Source organism: Nansenia antarctica (assembly GCF_963989245.1).
Source record: "Nansenia antarctica genome assembly, chromosome: 8".
NCBI classification, from domain to species: Eukaryota; Metazoa; Chordata; class Actinopteri; order Argentiniformes; family Microstomatidae; genus Nansenia; species Nansenia antarctica.
Genome location: NC_137678.1, coordinates 41,093,151 through 41,110,079, shown reverse-complemented (window position 1 = coordinate 41,110,079; position 16,929 = coordinate 41,093,151). Strand labels below are relative to the sequence as shown.

At 45.9% G+C, this 16,929-nt stretch overlaps 2 protein-coding genes across 2 annotated transcripts in view; both read right to left on the bottom strand.

Moving 5' to 3' along the window:
* Positions 1-3,357: 3,357 nt before the first annotated feature.
* atxn10 (ataxin 10) lies at positions 3,358-10,027 on the bottom strand (the record flags this gene model as incomplete). The annotated part of the gene is made up of 11 exons (XM_080538345.1): positions 3,358-3,873; positions 4,969-5,032; positions 6,843-7,027; positions 7,152-7,260; positions 7,388-7,544; positions 7,662-7,742; positions 7,863-8,027; positions 8,302-8,398; positions 8,569-8,654; positions 9,199-9,390; positions 9,897-10,027. The coding sequence occupies 11 exons, from the start codon at positions 10,025-10,027 to the stop codon at positions 3,689-3,691; spliced, it is 1,452 nt and encodes a 483-aa protein (XP_080394471.1). The 3' UTR covers positions 3,358-3,688.
* A 1,241-nt stretch (positions 10,028-11,268) lies between these two features.
* LOC308164202 (fibulin-1-like) overlaps positions 11,269-16,929 on the bottom strand; it is a gene marked incomplete at both ends in the record, with an annotated part of 12,324 nt that continues 6,663 nt past the window's right edge. The window contains 7 exons of the mRNA XM_080538344.1: positions 11,269-11,408; positions 12,172-12,312; positions 12,761-12,891; positions 14,870-15,262; positions 15,861-15,981; positions 16,367-16,498; positions 16,872-16,929. The exon at positions 16,872-16,929 is cut by the window's right edge and continues 62 nt beyond it. Of these exons, the coding sequence (XP_080394470.1) occupies positions 11,269-11,408; positions 12,172-12,312; positions 12,761-12,891; positions 14,870-15,262; positions 15,861-15,981; positions 16,367-16,498; positions 16,872-16,929 (1,116 nt within the window). The remainder of the gene's footprint in view (positions 11,409-12,171; positions 12,313-12,760; positions 12,892-14,869; positions 15,263-15,860; positions 15,982-16,366; positions 16,499-16,871) is intronic.

Genomic DNA, 16,929 nt, shown 5'->3' with positions numbered 1-16,929 from the left:
TTAGCAATGTTCTGCAGCCTGGTCATGTTGATTGTTTTGTTCCGAGGCTTTTATTCATATCTGGAGAGATGTGTGAGCTGCATGGATCTCAATAGAGGTGCAATGGGGGCCGATAAACTGAACATTCCCACGAATGCCAGAGACATGGAATTTCATATCCCTGGCCCTTGCTTACACAAGGCCTACCAGCCGAGTTTAACTCTGCCTGAGTTGATGGAATTCGCCTGACCATTCAGAGGGGGTACAGGTTCAAGGGTCATGGAGCTATTTTGGGCAGCAACCTTTATGTATTCAGAGATGTTTATTTAGGCTTTATATAACTACAAAACAATTGAAGAGTATATTTTTATATGCAGAACATATGGCACTTTATGTCATTTATAGTCGGAAAGGACAGTTATTATAACGATTGTTTTTTCTTTGTCATTGTTTAAGACTTGAGCGTCACAAATGATTTCAAATTCTGTCTCTGATCAAAGTTGATGAAGTGTACATAATCAATGTGTTTGGTATTTTAGCCCAGATTGTTAGATATGACACAATACCATTCTCTATAGGCCCAGTATGCTTGGGGAAATACAGTATCAAGTGTTGGAAAGAATTTTGTGACAGCAATGTAAAGTATGAAGTAAATAAATGGATGCTAGGGAGATGTTTGATTGGATGTTTCTCATCATGGACCAATGACAGCTCTAGGCCATGGAAGTCTGTTTGTATCTGCAGCGCTAGCTATATATCTTTACATTCAGTATCTTTAGTGAGTGTTACTTTCTACGGGCCAAAATCCTGACTTAAGGTGCAAAGTGATGAACTCAAGACTTGACAAAACAAGACAGTTTGTCAGGAGCGACACATGCATGTTCGGAGTTAGGACGAGGCCCTTAACTAATACAGAAGTGCTAACATGTTCAATCACATGCTCCCTATGGAATTGTGTGCATCACTGACACCGATGGGATAGTAACAATCTTTTAATAAAATCTGAGCATCCTTTGGTGTTTCTTTGGGTTTGTCAAGTCACAACTAAGAACTGCCATCCAAACAGGACTGCGACACACACCACCCACATGCAAGAAGTACTCACACCCCCATAAATGTTGTCACACTGGAAAAGTTTATTAAGCAGATTTATTGCAACGACTGATGTACAGTACACCTTGGACTCGGGCGAAAACCATCACGATTTTTTAGAACAAGCGAAGGCACGGAGGATGGGGGGGGGGTTATAGGATAATGATAGTGAAACGCTGATTTCGATGGAAGCACCTTTGGTCCTGACCACTGTGGCTCTCTCCCCAAGTTGTTGAATAGACGGCTGTGCCACCTCATTCAGCCGGGTGACACTCTCGGTGCTTTTCCTGTGTGTGAAAAGCATTGCAGCCAGCCAGCGGAGCAGAAGTAAAAGCCTGTTTTGTTAGCCGTCTGAAATCCTGGGGACCGGAACCGCATAAGCTCCTTTCACTATACCGGGCGGATTGGGGAGAGTCAACCCGATTGTTTCAATACATTTTGTCATTAAAAAATAGTCGAAGCAGAGCAAACAGGGCGGAGCGGGGCGTGGGCCGGCCTGTAAAGCGTTGTATTGTTGAGATGTCAGGACCAGTCAGCTTATTCAGGACGGGAGAGGGGGATGTCATTCTGCAAGCTAATACTTCTGGTCTGATTCACTCACACTCACGGACCACTCTCTCCATCCATCCATCCATCCCTCCCTCCCTCCCTCTCTCTCTCTCAGTCTCTCCATCCTTCTCTCTCTCTTTCTCTCTCTCGCTCCATCCCTCCCGCTATCTGTCTCTCTCTAGTCTAGCCTAGTCTGTCTACTGCTCCAGAATCTGATCTGCCACACTTAAAAAAAAGAAAAACACACAGTCAAAGCTAGCAATATCAAAGCATAATTTTTAGAGAGTAATGGCAACTTCATGAACAATGCCATGAAGGTGAAAGACAAGTAGCTTCTGCTATCAGAACAATCTGAACTAATGCACTACGAAGGCTTGTGTTACCAAACAGTTTTGTTAAGTGAATGCAAACGGCACTCGTCAATGTCGTCTAGACATACTGACCCTGGCAGTTCTGCCATGTAACAGAGGCTGTTGGCTGACGAGTGGTCGTGCCAGATGTTTGTGATACATACGGAATACAGTTTGTTGTTAGTTAAGACACCTGCCAGTGGGACTGAAATGGTCCTTTGTTGTATTAACATCAATAAATATTCTTACCATATTCTTATAACCACACTTCTTAAATATATAACTGTGTAACTACACTTCTTAAATATTCTTACGTACATAACTACACTGCAATTAAGAGAAGAAAATGTTCTTCGACGTTCGCTTCTATGTAAAAGTTACTGATATCCTGATAAGGCAGTACAAGCGGAATAGGGTGATTTGTGTTTTTGAAGTCATTATACAAACACATGCCCTGAGCAATACACTTCAGTAGGAGTCACCCTGTATAGTCAAGTTGGACCCTGAAATTGGTCTAGTTTTGGTCTAGTTAGCCCCACAACTAATATTTAGACCCCACATTTGCATTTAGGGGTGATGCGGGGTGGATGCGGTCTTTCCTTTTGGCCTGCATCATGTTTTGGTCACTTTCTTCCCTGTTGATTCCCTCAAAATTGATTAGAGGGGTTTGGGGATTAGAACCCACCCCCTACCGGTGTTAGGGGGGTTCTCTGTGTCTGTGGAGAGGTGAAAAGCCAGGAGGACTGGGGTTCTCTTTGTTGGGGGATTAAACCAAAGAGCAGCGGGTTTATCAGAGCCACCGGCTTGGTGCCGCCCCCCTCTCTCCGAGACCCCTCATTTCCCTTGACTTAGGACAACACAAAGCGTTGACTTCCACCCCCACTACCCCCTCTCTCTCCAGACCTGCTGTTAGACCAAGGAGCCTCCTGTGTGTTCAAACACACACCTGCAGGCAACAACAGAGTCCACTAGAGAGTAGGTATGTTATGGGGGAGGGGGGGGGGTCCTTAAACAGGGGTGCACAACTCTGACTCTCAAGAGGTACAGCCCTGTGCTGGTTTTCGTATCCCCATTTCATTTTGATGTTACTGATTCGTCTGAGGAGTTGATCCTGTGCTGGTCGCTGATGGCGAGTTCTAGAGACCAGTGACCAGTAGGAGGGAGAAACTGCAGCAAGACTGTGGGCCTTTGTGAGGACCGGAGGTGTGCATAGTATCTGGTTAGATGGCAAACTACATTTCGTTGTCTCAGTATTTGTACTCGTTGAATTTATCTACAGGGTTCCTACAAGTTTCAACAAGTCAAATTTAAGACCTTTTTAGACCTTTTTCTTACCTTTTTGAATATAATTTTGGACCTATTCGTGACACCGTATGATAGCTTTTTGTCATCCTCGAGGTGATGAAATTAGGGATTTCACTGCCATACAGACAAAAAAGTCTGAAGGAAAATTAATATAAAATAAATAAGTCCCATAATTACTCAAAAGTAGTTGATTAATTTCCGCGTAAATAGATACGCTAATCTCATTTTTAAGACCTGTCACCTAATGTTTAGACTGAATAGCTGAAATTTTGGACCTTTTTAGGCCTTGTAAATCCGATTGCTGGATTTTAGACTTTAAGGCTATTTAAGACCAGCGCAGGAACCCTGTATCTATCTATCTATCTATCTATCTATCTATCTATCACCCTTGTCCTTTGTAGAGGTAGCAGGTTTTAAGCGTCCTTGTTGACGGGTTTAAGCAGCAGACTCCCGTCCCTCTCCTCCACCTGGAAGCCCAGGTCCCTCAGGGCAGAGCTGTCGGCCACCCCGCGGCGCTCCAGAGCCGCCACCAGCTCCTGGTTCTCCACGTTATGCTCCAGGAGATTCCGGATGGTAAAGATAGCCCATTGGCTGATGACTACCAGTGGAAAAACACCAATTAAGGATCAAATCAATAAACTTCTAGCACAAAGATAAGAGATTGGGAGGGGAGCGGGGCGGGGGGGTCAAATATGGTCAAATAGAAAATGATTCCGTTCTTAAACCTCAGTTGAGAATTGATATGAATCTTATGGTAAGTCTGATAACTCTCTAAGAGCATATTCAAAGACCAAAACCCCATCACTGCCTGGAGTTTATTCCCATAGCGAATTCATGCCAACCGCCAATCAGAGTGGAAGTGAAGAACCCCTGCAATGCCCTCTCAGTCAGCTGCAACCACCCTCCATACTGTATCCATCTGACTGATAAGGACCCCCCCCCCCCCCCCCCCCATCACATTTGTCCAGTCAGCAAAACCCACCGCTCGCTCGCTCGCCCCCACCCCACCCCACCCCACACCCATGTGACCCACCCGCCCCACCTGAGCGTGCTCTACAGTAACCAATCAGGAACACTTCCTGAGAGGGGGGTCAGAGGGGGGACACTAGGGGGCTCAGATTAATGGCTCATCCCCCCCAGTGGACAGACAAGCTGGCATCCTGCCCCTGCTAATACAGACCACCGTCACCACAGTCCCGTACGGTCCCTGTTTTTGTTCTGTTTATGGTTTTGCTTCTGTTTTGTTTCGTCTTAGAATAAGACGTGTAAAAAGGGTAGGAAAATAATTGAGCATTTGCTTCAGCCTTTCACCTTTCCGGTATTTTTTTTTACAATTTGGTTTTACATTTAATTGAATGTTCATACACAGAAAAGGACCAACATAAACTACTACGGCTCCTGGGTTTAACCTTAATAGACCTGGAGGTTTAATACCCCTGGCCCACACATAGTGACACATGGAGCAATTATGGCATCTGGCTGTAAAACAGGAGAAAGACACACAGATCACTTACCTCAGTGACACCATTATGCTAACATTCACATTCAACATTCACAATTCACAATTCATTCTGTTTGTAAATATGACTTGAAGATAGATCGGTCATTGGCTGTATGATATGGTATGAACAGGACACGCTAACTATACGTCCAACAGTCATTCGCTGTGGTGATTTATGGTAACCAAGGATACAAGGATTGTTACTGTCGATACTGCAGTTGTCGAGAATGAGAGGGATGCCTTCCAGTTCCCTGACCTGAGCACAAAGACAACAGACAGTTTGTTATAACAACAAAGGAAATGTACAGACTATTTACAACGCAGAGGTAGAAGTCCCACACACACACACAAAAAACGACAAAGTTCAATTCTAAATACATACAAAAAATAACAATACAGTATTCTCCCTAACAAGTCTGTTTTGACTGAGCCTTTGGGTGTACAGTCTGCCTGGCGATCCTGTGTCGTTCACGATTAATCTTCGGTTCAAAAACACTACCCTGATCTGCTGAGGTGGTTTTCCATATTAAGGCGTTCGGGGGGGAAGCAGTTCCAAGTGTTGTGTTTCAGGGTCTCGATAGGACAATGTCAACATGCCGCAAACATCCATGTCCCTACCATTAGGAATGCATGACTCCCACGGAAAATAGGCGCATGTGGTTGTGGGGTGGTCTGAAGCCGTCACAATGCGGCGGACTGGTTTTTGTCACACGCCTCATCCTATGGATTTAATTCTACGCACGCAGCTACCCCTCAACTGTTTCGCTGGAGCGTGAACGACCATAACAAGGGAGAAAACGCTCATGTAATAAGTGAGTGTGTCATTTAAAATGCCCCCTAGAAAACAAACGTATAATCATAATTCTGTCTTGTCTACCTCTCTCTGCTCTGCGTCTCGTGTTCAGTACATGCTGTTCAACCCAGAACTATCAAATTGGGGGTGGGGGGGGGTGGGTGGGTGGAGCCCTGTCTGGAGACACCCGCATCGCACTGGCTAGATCTCGAACTTCACGAACGTCACGTGCGTGCCCTCGAGTCAAATAAGAAAAGAAAAGAGCTTGATTCGCAAAGAATCAGACCGAAAAAACAGACAGCTAAAGATTCATGACCACCTCAGTGAGAAACCACATAATCAGTTATGACTCTCAAAACGATGAGGCCAGCGCCTCTTATGTCTGAGGGGGGGGGGGGGAAGCACCCCAGAAGTATTCCCGCCGGAGGGGGGAGGGTGGTGGTGGTGGTGGGGGGGCTGGCTTGTAAACCAGGAGCAAGGCCTTAGCCTAGTGCCTTATTCCACACCCCTATTATTAGCAACCAGTGTTTTTATGTCACGGCAATCGCTGGAAAGAGAGATCATGGCACTGGGAGATGAAATAAGAAACTGAAAAAGTCCACTTTGTAACGGGTGAGGAAATGTTTCCTCTATTCCCCCGCATTAATGTAATACCCACTTTGAGGAGGCCAACGTGGCTCCGCTCCAAAGGAGACTCAATAGCACTTATCCTCAGATGTACCCGAAGAAACGCACATCCTGCTAGAGAGAGATTAGGGTGCTTTAATGTGACGATCTGTTATCGGGGTCTCCCTGGCCTTTCACACTTACTTACTGACCTTTGACCTGTTAGCTCTGAAGCTTGACCCCCCCCCCCTTCCCCTCCCAACCACCACCCATTGTGACTGCTGATGAAAGTGCCTTTTCAGTGCTGGTTGAAGGAAAAAAAACATCTGAGGGACAGCAAATCCTCCTATCAAAGGATGGGTACTTGGGGGAGGGGGGGGGGGTCACTCCCAAAGTCTGTCCATCAATGGCAAACAGAACCGAGTCAGTGGATTAATCTACTATACACATCCCCCACCCCACTATAAAGCTTCCTCAATTCCCTGGGCTAATATCTCCTGACGGAGTGTACTCTTCATGCCTGTGTGTGCATTGTATATCCTTAAAGCATATTCACTCACTCACTCATTCATTCACCCATTCACCTATTCACACATTCACTCACCCGGGTTTCACCTCCTCACCTACCCACCCACTCACCCCACTCATCCCTCCATCCATAGTATACCTTGTTCTGGTTGTTGGTGTTGCCGTGACACAGGTTCCCTATCAGTCGGACCAGGTGGGCCTTGAAGCTGACGGAGGGAGAGGAGGAGGAGCCGTCCCCTCCGTGAGAGAAGGAGGAGAAGTTCTGGGAGGCGCTGAAGACATTCTTACTGGTCTTCCCCAGAGTATGGACCTGCTCAAGAAGCTCTGAAGACGAGGAGAAGAGAAGAAGAGAGAGAGAGAGAGAACATTTAACAAGTCACACGTTTAGTGAGCAATTGAAAAAACAACAATGGACAATTTGAGTGATCTTAAAGCGCTGTGTTTTTACCGACGGTGGCTTTGAGCAGATCTGGGTAGTCCTGCAGGAACATGAACTGTCTGTGGTCGGAGGTCATCTCACAGAGAACATCCAGCAGACCGATCACAGTCAGCGCCTCCTACAGGACAGAGGCGGGATTAGGATCCGTGAACAGGAAGCGACTCGAGGAGGGTAAAGACGGCGTGCTATAAAACCAGGAGGGTGTGCGACTTAGATCAGGAAAGAGATGGGAGTTGGAGGCTGACCTCGTCGTCGGAGGCTGACCCGGTGGCCAGCGTGAGGACGTCACCGCAGCGCTCCCTGAAACAGGAGGCCAAGAACCGGGCCACGCCGGGGGGGATCCCACAGTCCTCGGAGTCCTCCTCCCCAAGCTGGGCGGAGATCAGCTCCAGCAATGTCACCCTGCGACACCACCGACAAGGGAGAGAACGTAGAGCTTACTGGTTAGAAGAGTGTGCTTCGGCAATCGCTGTGGCTTTCGAGTGGCTGTTTCGGTCGTTCTGGACGGGGTGGTCTTACCTCTCCTGAGGGTTGATCTCCGAGTACATGTTCTCGACGAGCGTCGACGACTTGAGGAAGTGCTGGGTGGCGATCAGAACTCTGCGTCACACAACGAGGAGACGTTACGCACAAATAGGACGACACAGATACACGCACTCACAAGCACATACACACTAAAGACACAGACACAGACACACACTCACTCCTAGGGGTACCTACGTCCAGTCCAGCTCAGGCTGTGTCCTGCACAGCTCCATCACCTTCAGGGCCAGCTTGATGTGCTTTAGCTGGGCCAGCTGCTCCACCTTGTGTTCATCCAGGCAGGTGTGAAGCACCATGGAGACATAGCCCACAGCCTTCTCATCGCTGACACTCAGCAGCTCCCTGCAAACGGTGCAGATGCCAGTCGTTAAGTACTGTAGTCTCACACACACACACACACAGACACAGACACAGACACACACACACACACACACACACACACACACACACACACACTCACACACACACAGACACACAGACACACAGACACAGACAAACACAGACACACACACACACACACACACACACAAGCAGACACACAAACAAGCAGCACTGAGCTAGCTCTAATGGGCCAGAAGAGAATGATTCCAACAGTACATAACACAGACATACTCACAAAATTAGATCTGGGAAACTGAGCCTCCAAATGTCATCTTTGCAGACCTGGTTTCCGACGGCCAGGTTCCCAAGGAACTGAATACCACAGCGGAGTGCTAGGAGGCAGGAAAAGACAGGGGATCACAGGGGGATCCAAGCAACGACTCCACAGACACTGACAGAAAAGCTCTGCGAGAGCAGGAACGCTAAGTGAGTTTAACCAGAGCCTTGGGGAGTCTCGAGGGAGCATTCATTTTCCTCAACCGCAGACAATCAGAGAACTCACCCTCAACCGTAGGGTCTGTGTTTTCCATCCTCAGTTTCTGAAGCATGCCCAGGATCCTGAGTGACACGTCAATAAAACCGAGCTCCCTACAGGAATTAACGTCAGTTTCACTTAGGATGTGATGAACACAAGCGGCAAAACAAAGATGTTGATTGTCAACCTTTGGCAACTAGGGTACATGATTGTTCTAGACAACTATTTGTGTATGTAATAGTAGGGTCAGTTCCTGTTCGATTAATAATGTCTGGAATAGTAGTGTCTGTGCCTGATCACTGTTCCTGTTCGATTAATAATGTCTGGAATAGTAGTGTCTGTGCCTGATCACTGTTCCTGTTCCATTAATAATGTCTGGAATAGTAGTGTCTGTGCCTGATCACTGTTCCAGTTCCATTAATAATGTCTGGATTAGTAGTGTCTGTGCTATTCTATAACTTTCTATTAGTCATATATACTTACTGATGGATTGATTTTTATTTTGGTTTTAATAGAAACACACAGCATAAGATAAGAAAATAGCACCTAAAAGCATGACTAAAAACACCTACTTCTAAAGTGCTCCTTGAATATATTGATCATAAACAGACACTGTGTACTGTACGTTATGTAAAGTGAATCCACTAATGTGGCTACCTCAGCAGACTCTGGTTGCGTGCGCTCTGCACACAAGCATTCCTCTGGCTCCTGAAGCACTCAGCTGTCATCTGCAGACACAAGGGGACAGACTCCATATCATATTGCTCTCCTCCGGCAGCCTGGAGTTCCTCCCACAGCTTTGACAGGACCTGCATCAGACTCACAAAGTCTCCCTCAGCGACGCTGTCTCTGTTAAGAAAACACATAGCATTTAACGAAGAACAATATGGACAGAATGGTCAGGATACTTGTAGCAAGATGTGGTTTTCAAAAGTGCCACACAAGATGAATAGATAAATAATATCAAAATGGGCTCAGGTACGTTTTTAAAGGTATCAAGGCTGGACATAATAAACCTTTAATAAACCTGATACTATCAGTGATAGCTGATAAATAAATATTATAATATATGATAAATAATCATTTAGCTGATTGCCTTCAGTTCCAGTGTGACACACAAAGCATCTGACAAAACAGCATCTGTCACAAGCACACACGACCCCAACCGTGTAGAGCGGTGGCACATTTAAACCACAATAGTACCAAATAGCTGTGTTTGCATATCATTTATTCTAATGTATGCCGTGTAATATCAACATTGATACGATGAACACATTACAAAAGGAGGTTGACGTTAGCGTTGCTACAGTCACGCTAGAGAGAGAAAACATGCCAACACACGAGGCTTATCGCACCTGTATTCCTGTGCTCGTAACGCCGTCGTAAAGGATTGTAAAACATGGACATGTTTCTCACTGAACTTTTCATTGACAATTTCATTGATTAGTGTTGTGAAGTCCAACGAGTTTCCAACGGGGGCTGCCATCTTTGTGTGTCTGACTACGGTGGGAGGGACTTCCGTGTCACTGCCTGACGTTGGCTGCGTTCGTAAATTCGCTCTGGAAATCGAATCAGCACTCGTGGAAGGCCTCTTTGTCCAATCGAATTACTTGGTCCCTTTATGACGTTGAACCTAGTGTGCGCTCCACCGCTCTCAGAGCGAGTTGACGAACAAAGCCATAGTATTGGGAAAACCAAGTTGAGGGCGGGAGCTAGAACAATTGTTTCAGTGCGATTTCACTCTCACTCACTGAACCTTGCGAGAAATGTCATCATTTCAATATCTATTTAGCCCATCTACCTACTGTATTTTCCAACATATCTCGCCCTCTTTTGAATACAATTTATTCGTGAAGAAAAAACAAAAAACATGTGGTCATGCCATGAGTTTGATCTTGTGATGTAACTTGGTGTAACTTTGTGCCTCTCGATGCTCATACGGAATCACTCACACATCTGACATCCATTCACTATCAGGCAACGGTTCAAAGAGCAGATCCACCAATCGTTATACCACAGACACGCTGTGGGACAAGTGCTACAGCTGCAACAATAAAGCAAACCATGTCCTTTGAATTTTCATGAGTGGCAGTGGAGTATTTTTGGTCCATGGGTTTTCGATCCGTGGCAGTGGTCCGTTCTCCAGTTGACTCTGGCCCGGGAGAGGAACGCAGTTGGTGACATGCGGTTGAAGCGAGAAATGTTAATTATGGATGGTCACAGTCCTGCAAGTCCTGAGCTAATAGATAAAGTGTTCCAGCAACCGATATTATTATTAATTCAGGCTTTGAGAAGACTGGAGGTGCAAGTTTAAAGCACCAGTGCAAATAAGTTCTCTTCATTCCCGTTAGAAAGATTTATATCACATGAGGTGTCATGGTAAAACAGTAAATGTAGTTTATTCACACGTAAACCATCATGGCTGCACATCAAAGTTCATTCCATTTTGCATTTCTCTCCATGCTTATCTTTGCACACACAAATCCAAAGTAAAAAAGAAACTCTGGCAAATAAAATACTGTTCTAAATGTTTAATTTGGATTCCCTTCTACTTTTCTATGTTTGTTTCTGTTCCCCCTACCTGAGACCCAAGATACAGGTTGTGCGAAAGGTTGGGTTTTTTCATCAGTTCCACAGATAAACAATGAATCACAGTGGTACATCATGAAACCTTACATTCTTCTGTTTGTCATACCATCACGCTTGTCACAATTGTTTATGTCTGAATCAGAACCAGAACTCAGAGATGAAAACATGGACGATTATGACATTCCTGTAGGAGAGGACGCCTGCCTTGATGTAGTTCATGGCTATCTCCAGGACGATGTACTGTGGGCCAGTGATAGACTTCACCTGACGAACAACCCCTGAGGAAACACCAAAACACACTATGATTAGACTACTGCACACCATTTACCAGTTAAGAATGCACTACTAAACAAATACATAAATAAGAGGACATCTTAACTCTGATTACAGACCATACAGATTCAAATTTAACAACGACTCAAAAGGCCGGTTTCACAGACACGGCTTAAGCCTAATCCTACATTTACATTTTAACCATTAGACATTTTTAGCAGATCACAGACACTGTGATCCAGACACTTTTATCCAAAATGATTTACAATTAGAGATTACAGGGACGGTCTCCCTGGAATAACTTTATAACTTTTCTCAAGGGCACACTAGTGGTGGTGTTCCCAGGTTTTAAACTCATGACCTTCTGATCACCAGTCCAACTCACTATCCACTAGGTCAACACTACCACTAATCCTAGACTAAAAAGCATCTTCTGTGGAGATTTTACATTGAAAGTGTGATTTAGTCCAGGGCTAAGCTTAGGCCTTGTCTGTGAAGCCAGCCCTAAGAAATGCCATGAAAAGTTGTGGGCTGAACGTAACATTGTAACAAAGAATAGGGACATTAACCTACCCCCTTCTCTCAGGGGTAGCTCTGGTGATATTTCAGCATGGACCCAATGGCCAAAGAGCCTCGACTAGGTCTGCCCCTCACCAAGTCTCCTCGTCCCACTGTCACCCTCACACTGCAGTCAGGTTTTCTGCCTCTGAGTCATGCTATTGGGTCCTCTCTCATCGTACAAACAACCTTTACACAACTGCCACTTACCCATAAGCAGGTCATTTTGGGAGCGCCTCTCTACGTCAAAGGAGTGCTGGCTGTCTCCAGCCAGGATCTCAAAGTAGACTTCAGGGATCCCTGAGTGGGGAGCTGGGTACGCTGGGGCCATGGTCCTCAGAAAGACGATCTCTGTTGAAAGAAAGGAATGTTTACAACAACAGTTAGGTTGGTTATGTTCTACTAAACACCTCGGACAGGACATTTGATTCATCAACTGGATTAATTGCTATAATTAAACAAAATGACTATGATCCATCAAATGGCTGAAATATGGAAACCACTGCACTTTACCAAAGAGTTTCTCACATGATTGGCATCTAACAACAGGATTACAACTTCCCAGCAACTTCCCAGCGCTTTCCTCTACTGAGACAGCTGGTGTGGTTTAACTCACTAACTGATAAAAAAAAAAAAATCAGGAACACTCACTACCTAGTGTGCCAAGAGTTTTATGTGTTTTTTACCTAGCAACAATACTTTGATTGGCTACAAAATGCAGCATCATAAATTATGCATTTTTTGCACTCAATCTGGGCGACTTTATATACCCTCGGCACTAAAACGGTCTGTCCCTTACCCTCTGGTCCGGTGAAGCCTCTGAAGGAGGGGAGGGAGATGACTGTGTGGCTGATGGAGCGGACGCAGCCCAGGTCATTGGACTGACATCCCTTCACACAGCGCACGTTCACAGAGCCGCTACCTCTGTGTCTGTGGGTGGTCGAGAGACAGGTTTAGGATAGAAAGGAAGATGCAGGAGAGAGTGAGAGAGAGAGAAAGGGTGGGAGAGAGAGAGAAAGAGAGAGAGAGTGAGAGACACACATACACACACACACACACACACACAGAGTATGAGAGAGAGCGTGAGAGAGAGAGAGAGAGAGGGAGGGAGGGAGAGAGAGAGAAAGAGAGAAAGAGAGTAAGGAAGAGATGGAGACAGAGAGAGAGAGTGAGAGACATACACACACACAGAGTATGAGAGAGTGAGCGTGAGAGAGAAAGAAAGAGAGAGATTTACCTATACAATAGTATATGTACAGTATAAGGAATAGACCTACAAATTCACAACTCTCCACCAAAGACCCCAAAACAATACTATGCACTGTGCATTCAACTAAATACAGAGATGAATGGCTCAGTGGCACACAAGAACCTGGCAACACCTGAATGGATCCATAGACTTTTGTATTTTATGAATGGATCAATGCCATCAAGGAAACCAAGGCAGGCATGCTGAGGTGAAGAGAGAGAGAGAGGGAGAGGGAGAGGGAGAGAGAGAGAGAGAGAGAGAGAGAGAGAGAGAGAGAGAAAGTGATGGGGAGAGAGAGAGAGAGAGAGAGAGAGAGAGAGAGAGAGAGGCCCCTTCAGAGAAGTCAAGAGTCTTCAGGGAAAGGGGTTTGTAATTAGCCCCTAGCAGGTGGGTCCAAGTTTGCCTTTAGGTCTCAGGGCCAAAGCCACGGAAATTATTGTGTGGTTTCCAATGCCCGTGCCTTGCCGCAGAGGGGAAATCTAGAACGCAGGAGTGGTACAGAGAGACCAAACGTCATCTGAGGTGAGTCTACAAGAAGACCAGGGAGACAAAGTGAAGACTGTAAAAAGCCCAGAGAAGGGAATCCCATCGGAAATATCCAATACGTCTCAATACATCTCTCAATAAATAGGCCTGCAAAAAAATGCATTCCATATGCCATATGCATTCCATATTCCATATGCAAAAAAATGCATTCCAGACCGTAAAGGAAAAGCCGATCACTGGTCGTCTCCCTGCTGGCTCTGTCTGTCTGGCCGATTTACAGTTACTTGTGTTTTCACATCATTGATAACCACCCAACACCAACACTAAAAGCATAATCCATCTTGCAAGCTGTAACCTTACCCCACCGCTAATTGAGCAACTCACCACTGGCCAGAGACCAGGTACCCATAAATAAGTGCCATGCTTATTTTAGTTTTTCCGTTAAAGAGGGGCATCCTTGATCCTCTGTAAAAAGTAATTTTGGCAGGGCTTTAGGCTTTAGGAAATATAACAAATCACCATAATTTATTATTGCGGCAGTACGGTGCTGTGGTATGACTGGCATAACTGGCGTTGCGCTAAAAAGTCATTGTTATATGGATGGATATAGCCAATTATTCACATTAGTGACTGGTGATTAGAAAGCAAATAGTCGTTTTTGTCTGTCAAATTCATTTTAATCACAAAGGAATACAACTGACATTTACACAATTAAAAACAAAGCTGCCATGGATGTCATGAGGTAGGCTAGTATTTAGTATAGTTGACTGAGGTCAATATTGGTCAATGATGTGATTCAATGAAACAATGTAACAATATCTAGACTATGACATTAGTCTTGACTCACTGAAATGATGCACCCATACAGTATGAGTGGTCTGTTGTACTCTTTACACTGCTAAAGATCACCACCTAGTGGCCATTCAATACCAAAACACCCATGGCCACATTACTTTCACCACATCACCATACAGTATACTGTATATATTAGATAAATAAAAAGATGGTGTCATTATAGCCAAACAGGGAGATAGAGGTACACAGGTAGTGTAGCTGAATAGCTCAGATCTGCAACATGATGGTCAACTCCAGCCAGAGTTATAGAGAGACAGTCTCTATGTGTGAGTCTAGCTCAAGCCATTTCCCAACGGTGAGGAAACACTAACATTTCACACAAATGGCAGTCTCCTGGTGAATGGCGAAGGCTGCTCGCGGGTGACGAACACAGCGATCTTGGCCATGTAGAGGTGAACCTTCCCGTAGCGAACCAGCCTCATCTCCACCGTAAGGAGGAAGTCCCTGGGTTCCGGCACGGCAGTGCGCAGCGATATCACTCCGCCGCCGTGGGCCTGTCTCTGAGCCAGGAAGTGGCCGTCCTCGTCTCCGGCCGCGATGTCCAGCTGGATGACGTCCCCGGCGACAGAGTTGGAAGGGCCCATGCGGAAGACGTCGACGGGCGTGGGGGTGTGGGTGGGGAAGGTGATGTTGTAGAAGGAGATTCTCAGAGGGAGAGACAAACACGCGGGGGGATCCAGGGCGTACGCGCAAGTGACGCGTTCGCAATGGCTGGAGGGGGGCAAACGAAGGGAGGGAGGGAGGGAGGGAGGGGGGTACAAAATATAGGGTAGTGGCACACAAATGGAGAAATGAGTATGTGGCGAGAATCGGGGGCTATGTGACGATTCTGGTCAGGCATTTTTTCACCATCAACTAGAGTCCGCCACTAGAGACTAGAGAGTCCAGAGAGTCACAGCTCCCAACCATAATATAGTAACAATATATTATAAGCCATTTAGCTGACGTTTTTATCTAAAGCGACTTATATTGCAGTGAGCGCATACATTTTTCAGTATATATGGTCCCAGCGGGAATCGAACCCCAAACCTAAGTGTTGTTAGCGCCATGAGAACATCAGTCATAGCCACGTGGCCTGGGACGTGCCACAGACAGGATCCAGCCCAATCAGACCAATATAATAATAATAATAATAATATACATGTATGCCATAATAATAAATGCTTTTATCCAAAGCGACTTACATTGCAGTGAGTGCATACCTTTTTTAGTATAGATCAGTATACTGTATATCTAGGACAAGACCAGGAGAGAGAAAAGAAAGAAAGAAAGAAAGAAAGAAAGTAAGACAGTCATCCTGACTCCTCACCCATCTGTGCGACGGAAGTCGTCTGGACACTGGAAGGACAGACAGCGGTACGCCCCCTGCAGGTTGAAGCAGGTCTCTGTCCCAGAGCAGGTGTGAGCCCCTAATATACACTCGTCGATATCTGGACACACAAAGAGCGGAGGTTATGGGAGGTTATGGGAGGTTATGGGAGGTTATGGGAGTGTTTCACTCAACGCATGACATGACGTTGTAATTGTAGTACTGTAGTCTAACACACAAGCTCATACACACACGCGCGCACACACAGACACACATGTCATACATACATACACACACACATACCTACATAGATAGATACACACACACACACACACACACACACACAATAATAGTGTAGTGGTGGATGTGTGGAAAGGAGGGAGGGTGTATGTGTGTGTGTGTGTGTGTGTGTGTGTGTGTGTGTGTGTGTGTGTGTCTGTGTGTGTGTGTGTGTGTGTGTGTGTGTGTGAGTGTCTGTGTGTGTGTGTGTGTGTGAGTGTCCTGACCCTGGCAGGTGCGTCCGTTGGGGCCCATGGTGTAGCCTGTCGGCGGGCAGATGCAGTGGAAGCTCCCAGGAGTGTTAGAACAGCGGTAGGAACACACGTGGCCCCCCATGGGGAGGGCACACTCGTCAAGATCTGAGAAGAGACAAACAACAACGGAGGATCTATTTTTATTTTTATTCATATTCTTTTTTAGGGCTTTTCTGCTTTTTATTGGGATAGGGACAGTAGAGGATTGACAGGAAGGATGGTGAGAGAGAGAGGATGACATGCAGGATATGTCGATGGCCGGAATGGAACCAGGGATGTTGCGATGATGATGGCATGCGCCTTAGTGTGCTACGCCACTTAAGCGCCCAGAAGCTAATGTTTTAAGCACGCAACCGTCAGAGATAAAGAAAGCTTTGCTGCCTTGGAACACACGTGGCTAGATTTTTAGATACATGTGATTTTCAACACCCCACCCCCACCCCCCCCCCCTCCACCCCCAACCCCCCTTTAGTTTTACCTTCGCAAGTGACCCCGTCGAGGTCACTGAGCTGGTAACCACGGCGACAGTAGCACTG